General features: G+C 40.7%; 1 protein-coding gene across 4 annotated transcripts in view; it reads right to left on the bottom strand.

Moving 5' to 3' along the window:
- Positions 1-12,451, bottom strand: part of SLC4A10 (solute carrier family 4 member 10) — a 1,019,075-nt gene that overhangs the window by 355,289 nt on the left and 651,335 nt on the right. For 3 of the 4 annotated variants that reach the window (XM_078683855.1, XM_078683850.1, XM_078683852.1), the window contains exon 7: positions 7,193-7,287. In XM_078683855.1, coding sequence (XP_078539981.1) covers positions 7,193-7,287 — 95 coding nt within the window. The remainder of the gene's footprint in view (positions 1-7,192; positions 7,288-12,451) is intronic. The other variant, XM_078683851.1, reaches the window with a different exon arrangement.

Here is a 12,451-nt window from a genome sequence, read left to right as displayed (position 1 = left end):
ATGGTTCCCTGGCAAACTCAGACAAACCATCACTTAGGCACTGGTCATAAGCTGACTGGACTAGGCAATGCACTTCACGTTGGAATAGCCACACACCTCCTGAAGAGACTGCAGACCATACAGAAGTCAGCGACCGGACTGATCCTCGACCTCCCTAAATGAACCCACATCACCCCCACGTCAGAAAGCTCCACTGGCTACCCTTTCAGAAGTGATGCCAATTCAAAATGCTGACCACAACTACAAAGCCCTGCACAATCAAGGCCCAGAATACACCAACCACTGCTTGAAGTTCCAGCACCTCTCGAGACACTTGCACTCTGCCTCCTTCTCCCCCTCACACCCCCATCTCCACCAGAGCAACAGAGGAGCGCGATACTTCTCTTAATTCACAGCAAAATCCTAAAACAACCTCCCCCTTCACCTGCAGACCTCCTCCTCTCTTCTGTAATTAAGAAAAGGACTCAAGACCTGTCTGTTCGACTGATCTGTGGAGCTTCACTCTGAGTGCCTCGATACCCTCGCTGGTGATTAGTCACACTCTACAAATCTGGTTTAATTGATTGATCGATTGAGCTACTCACCCATACCCTTGTCCCCGTTAGGAACCCCAATCCTCTGCCCCTCCCAGCTCCAATCCTAAATAAATATCACTTCACATGCTGTTACACAGGGAGCCATTACTTTGCGGTAATTAAACTGGGAATACCTTTACATCAAAGTAAGTTACATAAGGAGTGAATTTATTTGCAGGTATGTTTGTAAGTATTATGTATGTAATATTTTTATGCCCCAATCACACAATAATGTATACATTCATATATACAAAGATATTCTACAATGGAAACAAATCAATGATTTAAATGTAAAGCATTACATGTTTAAAATAACATAATAACACTACTTAAAATGCAATTTGAGTTAACTTAAATTGTATCAATTTAATTCAATTTAATTGCATGTTCATTCTTAATTTTTAATTATTTTATTTAATATAAATTAATTTTACATAACCCATCCCTGAGCCCAAAAACACTTACTACCTCAATAGATTACTGATCCATGAACCCTAAACATTCCTTACTACCCATACGCTAAATCCCTTTACCCTAGAAGCCTCTTACTACTACTACACACACTACCTATCTCTGAACACTAACGGCCACATGCATCAATGTTGCCGTTTGCGAATCCTTAATTGCGAAAATTAAGGAATTGCAATTAATGATTCGCAAACGGCAATGCATGATTAATTCGCATTTTTTTTAGCGATTCGGTAATTTTCCTTAATTGCGATTCACAATTTGCGAATCGCAATTAAGGAAAACCCTTCCCATTGATTCCTATGGGCCAAGAGGCCCATAGGAATCAATGGGAAGGCATTTACAATTTGCGATGTTCAATTTGCGAATCGCAAATTGAAAATGCAATTTCAAGGGTGCAGGGGGGGGGTCCAAAGAACCCCTCCCTGCACCCCTGAAATTAAACTTAAGTGCAATTTACACACACACATGTCCCAAGGACATGTGTGTGTGTGTAACATGCAACTTTCAAAAATGCATTTTTGTGCATGTTTGAAGGTTTTCGGTAAATTAGCACGAGGTTCAACCTCATGCTAATTTACCCCTTCCAAATTGCTAATTCGCAATTTAAAAATGATCATGCATTGCATTTCAGAAATCTGAAATTGCGATTTCTGAAATACAATCACAATTTTAGGAATCGCAACATGATTGTCATTCCTAAAATTGCGAAAAACATGATGCATTCCACTTTTGATAATTGCATTCGCAAACGGCCGAAAATTGCGATTCGCACCGTTTGCGTATGCAATTATCGTTGATGCATGTGCCCGCTAAACTCTTTACTATCCCTACACACTACTCATCCCTGAATCCTCAAAACTCCTTTCTACCACTACACACCCCTTTCGCTGAAACCAAAAAACGCATTTCTATCCCTAAACACTATGCATCTCTGAACCCTAAAATATCTCTACTGCCACTAAACTAGGACTGGGCATAACTTGCGTTATTCAGTGTAGTGTCATTGTGCAGAAATATCCAGGAATTACACAAGATTCTGCAGAATTACGAGAAAAGAGTAATTGCGCATTACATACTATTTCCTAGCATAAAAATACCCCCTCCTGTACAAAATGGAAGTGAGGATGCACTTTGTGTAAAGAAACTGGAACAAATGCAATGAAACACAGATAGGATGTGCAAGCAGACGCTTCCATGCGTTAGATGTGCTTGTGGGGTTGAATTTTTTTCCCAAATTACTCCAGACATTTAGTGGTATCCCCTCCCCACCCCGCAAAATGCACTCTTGTGTCCAAAATGGACATCAAGATGCATTTTGTGCTAAGATACAGTGCTAAATGCAGAAGGACATAAATAGTGTATGTGAGCGGGTGCTTGCTAAATGTGTTACCCCCTTAGGATTTTTTCCCCACTAATTAAATTATGCAAGGAGGAGGAATTATCGGTAATTCCACTTCAAACAGTAACTCAGAATAACCAAAATTACTTTGATTACTCCAAAGTAATTGAAGTTCGGCAGAATCCGCACAGGCCTATTCTAAACCCTGCTTAACCCTAATAAACTCCTTACTACCCTAAAGATTACCAATCCCTGAACTCTAAAAATACCTAATACCCTTCTACACTACCAATTCCTGAATCCTAAAAACCCTTAAAAATGTATAAAACTTAAAACCATATATCCATTTATCGAATTATATATTAAAAAGACACATTTAAATATGAAATCATTCTTTTTTAATTAAGTTTAGTTCATAAATCTCATTTAAATGTGATTTGTTTTAATTAGGTAAAGGATGCGATGTTTTGAAAAGGTAACATATGTCCCAAACAGCTGTTTACATTCCAGGCAAGCAAGGACCAATTATTGTTCCATATCCTGCATCAGGGTCGCATCCTGGTTGTACTATAGCTTGTATCCTGGAGCAGGATGTACCACTGAGGACATCCAAGAACAGGATATTGTACTGGGCGTCTTGGGCATGCCTATCTGCAATTAAATGCGAAAGCTCTAACTATCGCATGATGATGGAATGTTCCAAGGTTGGTCAACTGGACACACCTTTTTTAATTCGCCCTGCCTAATTTACCATTATCTAATGCAATTCAGTTGGAAGGTGTACAGACACATCCTTGAATCCCATACATTTCGGTTCGCAATGGATTTCATATGGGTTATACCATATGTATGTCTAAATAATGTTTTTGTGAAGATGCAGCATGTGGGTTGGTTATATAAAGCACACAGCAGACTGAAATGTGCATAGTTCAAAATGACTTTTAGAAATATTTAGGGAGTGGTCATGTTAGGTCTGATAACCCTTCATTTCTGAAAAAATGCAATTTGGAAAATGCAAGAGAAGAACACGTTTCTACTTTTTACCTGACCAGATGCTAATTTCCTGTTTTGATGTTGCTAATTCCGTCTTTTGGTCTTGTTGTGATGTCCCATCGTCTGAAAAGCGCCTGTGTCATTAAATAAACTTGCACCCGAAACCAAAGAAAATGTGTGGAAACATTTGCGAATTATGGATAGGCTTATAAGTGTAACTCAAAACTGGAACGAGATACTCAAATTACCCTGAACCTACAATACAGGAATTTCTGCCAGAGTCGGAGTGCCGATAAACTGTGCGCCCTAAAAACCCTAATTAACCTTCACATTTAAAACACAATCAAGTCAACGTTCAAATACTGTTATTTAAGTTCTCAATGACAATCATGAAACCAGCATAACAAAATAATATAAACCTCACATTATTATGATATAATAAAAATTAACACAAACTTTACAGATTTAGAAGAATTACAAACAAACATAGTAATGAATACATAAACAAATAAATACAACGCTGAATAAACTGGTAAAAAAAGAAATGATGTGAAAACAGTAGCACACGTTTTCTGTACAGTGCAAGTGCGTTAGGGCAATTAATTTGTAATTCCATTTGATTGAGGGTGTTTAGCCAGTATTAGGGAATAGCAACTGGTTATTCCTTGGTTACAGCAGCAAGAATGAAATAGAAAAATTCTTAAAACGACGGCGTTTGTCATTTACTGTTATGAAAAGAAATCTAAAAATGAGCTTGAGGATGCAGGAGAAAGATAAATATGTAAGTGAAATATAATGGCAGCCTAGTCTGGCATGGATTCAATTGCAAGTACACAGCAAGGAGTTCCTAAATGATAACAGCATGTTATTTCAGTAAAGTGCAAAATACTATAGTGTACCCTAGTTTATCACAATATTCAGTTATAATAAAAACATCAGGGAGATCCTGAATTATAGCAGCATATGAGTTTGCTAAAGTGCGTATACTATAAATGGGCTGATTTTACAGGTAGTCTACTGTAAAAACAACAGACTAAGTGAAGGTTCACAAAAGGTATCAATAAAGTGCAAGTGCTAAGGTGTAGCCTTGTCTATTTATTTATTTATTTGTTTATTTATTTATTTAAACAGGTTTATATAGCGCTGGATTGGCCCAAGGGTATCAGAGCGCTTTACAGGAGATGGACGTGAAAACACAATACAATATTACATTTGTACAAAAAGGAAAAGCAAAATATATGAGCAAAATGTAAAGAACAATAAATACATAGTCAAAGAAATAGGAAGTAACATTTAGTTCCTAACCAGGATTTGGATATCTGTGCAAGCATGGTTGGCCAGGGGTAGTGGGGAGAAGGTATCGGGGTGCGGTGGAGCCAGGGAGGGAGAAGAGAGAGGAGATAGCATATAGGAGCATGAGGTGAATATATGCGATCTGGTAGAAGGAGGGTAGCGGTATATGTGAGGGAGAGAAGGTGGGGGAGGCAGGTCAGGTAGAATGCAGTGAGAAACATGGCACCATAATGGGCAGGTTGTGAGACACCTGTGAGGTGACGGGATTAAGGACCCCAGTATTTCAAGAGAAGGTGGCGCTTCAGATCTTTTTTGAAGCTGAAGTATGAGGGGTTGCAACGTAGATCTTTGGGGAGTGAGTCAAGATGGTAGGCGCATTACAGGAGAAAGAGCGTGACAGGGTACGTTTCTTGTTTACCAAGGAAGGAACTAGTATGAGGGCATTGTTGCTCCTCAATTCTCTGGAGCAGCCCACTTTGTGAAGATTTTGAGAGAGATATAGTGGGGTTTGAGGATGCAAGGCTTTATGCGTAATGCACGCATTCTTGGAGATGGATCTGCCATCCAAGGGAATCCATTGGAGATCTTTGAGGATGGGGGAGATGTGATCACACCTCTTGGAATTGGAAATAAGCCTGGCCTCGAGGTTCAGGATAGACTTGATTGGGGCTAGGTGGACTTTAGGTGTACCGAAGAGCAAAGCGTTACCATAGTCTAATCTCCCTCGGTAACTTGGCTAAAGTAAAGCCAAGATGCATTACGTTTGGGCTGTAGGCAGCGGAGGAAATGTTCCCGGGGGCGACCGTGAGCGGGAGAAGAACAGGTTCTGGAGGGAGCGAAGGTGAGAAAGGCGACTTGGGTGGGAGGACATGGAGGGGTGAGGAGCACTGTTGAGGGGGAGTTAACGCAAAGGATAGAAATTTCTTGGCAATTTTCTCAGAAAAGAAATTCAAAATTTCTTCACAATTTTCGGTGGTGGCAATCAATTTGGGGGTTGCAGAAGCTGTTTGATTTTTGATTATGTTGAATAGTTCCCTAGGTCTATTCTTAGCTTGGTCAAGTTGAGCGCGGAAGAAGGAGGCCTTTTCATTAAGGATGTGTTTTTTGCAATTACTCCTAGCAGATCTGAGGAGGGCAAGGTTAGGGGGGGAGGGATGTTGTCTCCAAGTGCGTTCGGTCAATCTAAGCGCGCGTCTTTCATTGTTGAGATCAGCATTAAAGCAGGATTTAGCGGGGATGTTACTTTGCGATTTTAATTTAGCTGGGGAAATTTGGTCAAGGACCTCGATGATTGTTTTGTTGTAGTATTCAGTAAGATCGTTAGCATTTTGTGAGGTAGGAGGAAGTTGAAGTTTCGCTCGGAGTTTAGTCTCCAGTTCGCCCGGGGGAATAAGGTGAAGGTTTCTAGTTAATTTCTTGTGGTTGATGTTTTTGGGGGATGGGGGAGGAGTAACACTGTTGATAGTGAAGAGGATAAGGTGATGGTCCGACCAATCAATGGGGACAATGTGTGAAAGGGAGGCTAAATCTTTGCTAATAATGATGGCATATAGAGTAGCTCCTTTGTCATGTGTTGGAGAATGGCAAAGTTGGTTCAAGTCCATAACATCAAGGAGGTCATTAAGGATTCTAACCGAGGGATCATTCTTATTGTTCCAGTGAATATTGAAGTCTCCGAGGAAGAGGTTTTTCTTTCAATTGTAGGTGAAAGCAGCAGAGTGATCTTTAGTTATAGCAGCAAAATACTATCAAACGGGAAAGAACCGTTACAACACATGCTTTTTAACGCATGCTTTTACCATGCATGATATTAGAACAAAATGGATTTCTGTAGGGGGTATTAGGTGTTGGATTTAACTCCAACACCTCCCCCACTGTTGCACAGACTGGAGTTTGAATAGTAAATTACACTTTTCCAAACTCCAGGGCACCCCCGACAGCAAGTCGTTGTAAAAACTTGCATTGTAATGGCATGCGGGCTAAAAGCATTTGTTGTAATGTCATACAATCCTATAAAACAACTGGTTTTTAGAGGTAGTCAGCTCTTAAACACAAACTAAAGGTATCCTAGGCCAGGGTTACAGGAACCAACTTTTTACACCCCCTGCCTTGTAGGTGAAAGCAGCAAGGTAGTTTTTAGCTATAACAACATAAGATGTCAGTCAAGGGCAAATTGCATGAGACAGCTAGTTTTGCTAGGCCAAGGGTTACTGGAAACAGCTGTTTAAATCCCCCGCCGGCTGAACTTATTGGCTGCAACGGTGACAAACGAGATATTCAGGACTGTGTAGTCGGGGTTCTAAGAGGCGATGATAGCCTGCCGGCAGGTACGAACTGCTAGTATGTTCCATTCTCTTTGTAAACTAGCTTTGCGTTCTTTAAGCAATGCTGGGCAAAACGTACTAATCCTCTAATAACATCTCAAAATCTGACAGTTTTTGATAAGGAACTGATGTGTTAGGGCTATATATTCTGACACATAAAAATAAAGTCAGTTCAAAACTTCCACTGCAGGACTTACCTTGCCTATGTCCAATGTACTGTTTTCCCTGCTGACATCCGTTTTCGTTTCAATGAAGGCTGGGGCGGACTGTGGTGACACAATTTGACCACCTGCTAAACAAAAATATTGCTACTTTAGAGACAACGTACAGTTGTGGCATAAGAATTCGGCTAGAAGATTAATGAGTCAATGAAGACTATCTTCACTTTGGCAATACTTGTACGTAAGAATAAAAATGGCAGAGCTAAAGCATCTTTAATTCAGTGAGAATTTGTATGTGATAAGTGGAAAAATATATAAGATTTCCGAGAATGCCACTGTCTTCCAGCATTGTGCTTGTATGAAAGCTGATTAGGCAGACACGTAGGTCTAAGGATCACAAGCGTGTTCAGAGTTGTCCATAAGCAAACTACAATAATATAGGCACTAACTTACGACACTGATTAGAAAAAAACTGATGGTAGTGGAGGGGGCCATTAAATCCCACGGGATGGCTTAAGAGTTGGCTGTTTTCAGTCATATTGTCTCGGATGTATGACGTTACAACGCAGGCTATTACAACGCCTGCCTTTACAACGCGGTTTTTACATCGCAAACCTTTACAACGCATAGCACTTAAAGGTGCTGGATAGTGAAAAGTTTAATTTTCTATTCCAACTCCAGTCCCCGTGGACACTAGGGAAGGTGTTGGATAGAAAATTAAACTTATTCCCTATCGTAGATCGCCCCCCAGCGCAATACGTTGTAATGGTTTGCGTTGTAATGACCGCGTTGTAATGGTAGTCCGTTGTAAAAGTTTCGTTGTAAAGGTTGTTCACCATTGTCTCATTTATCATTAGATTTAGTAAAATATCTAGGGTTCTTATTTGACATTCAGTTTGTCTTGGAAAGCAGGTCTACTAGAGTCGGTGAGATTCTTTCTGTTACAACAACACAAAAAAATCCAAAACAGCACTGTAACCAGCAGCGGTTGCTGCCACTAAATAGTAGGGGGGGGGGGCAGTGCGGGGGATGATTAAACAAAAGCACTTACCTTACACTTCCGCTCCAGCCTCTGCTGCAGGACGCTGCATTGGTGCTCCTTCACAGCTTCTTGGTTTGTGCACAGGCTGCCCACCCAATTCAGACGCTGCTCTCATGCTTTGCCAAGCATGAGAGAAGCACCGGGATTGGCCTGAGTGGGCTGGTCTGACGCTTCCTGAGGCACAGTGTCCACCCGGCTGTTCAACACAGCTGAGTTGGAGATCCTCCTCCCTTTTGCTCTAAATTGAGGCTGGCCCTGTCCCACCCTAACAACATCAAACTTGACAGACTGGCTCACAGTGAAAAAAAACTATAATAACATTGTTTTATAATCATTTATTTTTCATATGCTGGCTTTGACCAGTGGGGCTGGGAGGCAACACAAACTGTAACTCCTGATCGCAAAGCCAATAAAACCTGTGTGATCTGCAGGAAGGAAACCAATGCCCATAGTAGCAGTGGCATGGTTCAAGATATGGAGCACAGCATTTGTGTGAGACTGTATCCCTCAAGGACCTAATTGTCACTCATAATACATTTTGCTAAAATTCCAAAAAAGAAAATGCTTTGATGTATCTCAAACATGAAAAGCACATGCAGTTAATTATTTTACCTCCTATACCTTAAATTATTTTTAAGCTTAACAATTGGGTAGCCTAGTTGATAGCTGTTGATCAGATCCTACCTATAAAGGAATGCTACAGTACGATAGATAATAGGGGTCTGTATGCTTTGCCATGTGCCTTGCCATGTACCCCCATCTTTCACTGACTCCCATTTGCCCAAAGGATCCCATCAAAACACTATTTTTCAAATAGGACCAAGATTAAAAACCCATGTGTTTATGCAGAAAGAATGGTAGACTGTTTCCCAATGAGACATCTTCATACAAGTTACAAACATGCATGCAAGAAGATGACAGGTGGGAAGGCATTTATGGTTTTGGCCCGTTCATTCTGGAACTTACTTCATAAGTAAAATATTAAAAACTCTTTGTTTCTGCCGATAACATGTTTACTGCTTTTGACTCATCTCTAACATTAGGATTATTTAGTGAAAATTCTGCTTTTCATAAATAAATTAAATCAACAGTAGTTCACAAGAGCGATCGACTAAGGATAGATTTGAAACAAATTATGAGTTAATTAACAGTTATAAAAGTGTGTGGAACTAAATTGTATGCCCGAGTGACAGGAAAACAATTATTCTTCGGGGAAGAAAGGTGTCAGACTGGTACTTTTACACTGTACCAGATTTCAGTTGATCCTGTTTGCTCGGTTGGTTGATAACGTTTCATCCCATAGAAAATTAGGAGGCATCATCAAAGCCGACAGAAGAGCTTTAAGCAAGTGTACCGAAAAAAACAATTCTGAGGCCCATACGTTGGGCTGATCTGGAGTGTCACAGACCACTTTATTGATCTTGTTGTGCACTTATGTTCTGAAGGAATGTGAGCAGCCAGTTCCTAACTATAAATGTAACAATGTCATATCTGGCTGCATGAGAAATGTCTTAAAAATGAATTCACTTGCAGACAGAGGGGCACATTTAATAAGAAATTATGCAGCACAGGCAGCAAATCACCTTACTGCACTGCATGCTAGGAAAAGAGCAGGCAGGTGCCTAATTTAACATCAAACGGCACATTCCTGTCATTTTCTTGCGCTCAAGCCCAATGTGCATCCTAGCGCCAACTCAGGCACCCTTGCATCATGGTGCAAGGGTGCCTGCATTGTAAGCGATATGGTTTTTGTACAGGAAGGAACACCTTCCTGCACAAAAACGTTCTTCTGATGCAGCACACTTAGAAATAAGAACAAATTAGGAGAAATAAAAATATTTCTCCTCCTTGCACCTCACCTGGGGTGGCGTAGCATTTTGATGGATTCCCAAGTCTACCAATAATGGTAAATCTGGGAATTCGCCAAAATCCATGGATAGATGCATGGTAAAACCCATGCTCCATGAAACACTACCCTGGGGCAGGGTAACGAAAGGCAGCGATTTGAGCTGCATAGGGTTTCCCTAAATGTATCAAGTCACGCAGCGCCACCCAAGGTGGCCTTGCGTGGCCTTATAAATCTGACTTACTAGTTGTTTCATCCTTGCACCGCATTGCGTGGGCAAGGGTGATACAACTGCATTATAAATATGCCCCAGAGTATGTATACACTGAAGTCATGTTCTTAAGTTGGTACAGCCATGCTGTAGAGGTGAGGATTCCTCTGAAGGAAGAGTAAATAAGTCACCACGCAGATTTCTAAGTGGCTTGCCACTTATCTGAACTGTGTTCAAATAAACTGGCCTAAATATGAAGCCATGAACGTGAGTGAGAATGACTAATCAGCTCTGTCTTTCACAGTTCAAAGAAATAAAGATCACATCAAAATCTCAAGTCTGGCATGAATTGTGCACTCCCATCCAGGACTTTTCCTTCCTTGCTATCACCAACCACAGTCTGATGAAAAAACAGAAGGGAAAACAGTGCAAAAATACTCACAAGCATCGGTAATGCCCAACATCCCCAAAATTCCTAAATTGTAAGGTAGAAAGCAGAACCTCATTTTACCCCTAGGGCCAAATGTGTGCTTTGTGTGGTCCGGGAGAAATTACTTTGTTTCTTTTTATCTCACTTTCTATTTCTGCCAGAAACAGGGGTACAAATGTTGCTATGAAGAGATGGGTCAATTATTTACGGATGTATGACGTTACAACGCAGGCTATTACAACGCCTGCCTTTACAACGCGGTTTTTACATCGCAAACCTTTACAACGCATAGTGCTTTTAGGCGCTGGATAGTGATTTATTTAATTTACTATTCCAACTCCAGTCCCCGTGGATAGTAGGGAAGGTGTTGGATAGTAAATTAAATATATTCCCTATCCTAGAGCGCCCCCCAGCGCAATGCGTTGTAATGGTTTGCGTTGTAATGACCGCGTTGTAATGGTAGTGCGTTGTAAAAGTTTCGTTGTAAGTGATGTTTACCATTATTTACCATCCATTATGATCTCATTTGCAGCGCCGGACTAGGAACCCAAAGCAGCCCTGGAAATTTTTTCAGACCAGCCCCTGAAGAAGAGCTGCCTGACCCTGGGAGCCTGGAAATGTTTGCCTGATGCTTTTGTTACTGGGGGCTGATAATGCAGCACCACTGCAAAATCGGCACCCAATAACGAAACTGGTGCCTACTGCTACAAATCCAGCCCCCACCCATACAGCCTCCTGGGGAAATACCCTGCTCATTTGGTATAAAATGTAGTTGAAATGCATGCAAATGGTGTTCTAGCTTATACTTGTACAATAATTCTCGGTCAGCACTCGTTATTTTTCGCCCTAAAATTTTACCTGTTACAAGATTCCTAGATAAAGAATCCCAAGAAACTCATTGTACATTCTCAGAATTAGAATGGCAAGAGATCTCATTAAATGGCCATAAATTATTAAGATCTGCTAATTTGAAAAGAATGGCTTTTCTATCCCGTTGGATGTCCTACTATACACCGGCCACTCTATATAAGAAGTATCCCGAGGTAGAGGACAAGTGTTTTCGTTGTCAACAGTCGGGGCTGGGGGGCTGGCTCCATATCTTTAACCCAGTTTTGGGAAGAGTGTTCTCAGCTGTTAATGAAAGTTTACGGACCAAACTTCAACCTGAACCAGAGATATTATTCTTTGGGTTCATAAGACAAAGATTGAATACACCAATTCCTAGAGGAGAGAGAGCATTTCTCGCGATCTCATCTTTGGTGGCCCGCTCCCTGATCCTTCAGAATTGGAAGACAGCGAAAATTCCAACCTTACTTGATTGGTATAGAAAAATGCAAGGTACCAAAACCTTTGAGAAAATTTATGCAAAGAGGGTAGGGACTACTAGGAAATTTGTAGCAGTATCGAAATGTATGGATTAAAAAAAAAGAGAAGTAAAAGGTCCAATGTTTTAAATTAAATGGGGGAAAAATTTAGTGTGTTGTTTTATGTTATTATGCACTGCACTTTACTTTAGGTATTTAGAGTGAGCGGGGTTAGCTCCCCCTTTAGGGGAAAAGCTGTATTTAGCTATTTGATTATGGCAAGAAGTTATTGTGCACTGCACTTTTTCTTATCACATATCTAGAATGTGAGGGATCAAGGTACAATGGTTTTGCACAGCACTTTACTGCTTATTTTGTACATCGTACTCTCTTGGATAGATATAAGAGAAAAGTTTATAGGCGATGAGTAAAGTGAGGAAGGTTTTTCTTTAGATATAAGCT

The sequence above is a fragment of the Lissotriton helveticus genome, chromosome 3_1 (genome assembly GCF_964261635.1).
Source record: "Lissotriton helveticus chromosome 3_1, aLisHel1.1, whole genome shotgun sequence".
In the NCBI taxonomy this organism is placed as follows: Eukaryota; Metazoa; Chordata; class Amphibia; order Caudata; family Salamandridae; genus Lissotriton; species Lissotriton helveticus.
Note: the sequence above shows the minus strand (reverse complement) of the source record. Positions and strands in the feature narration are given on the sequence as shown.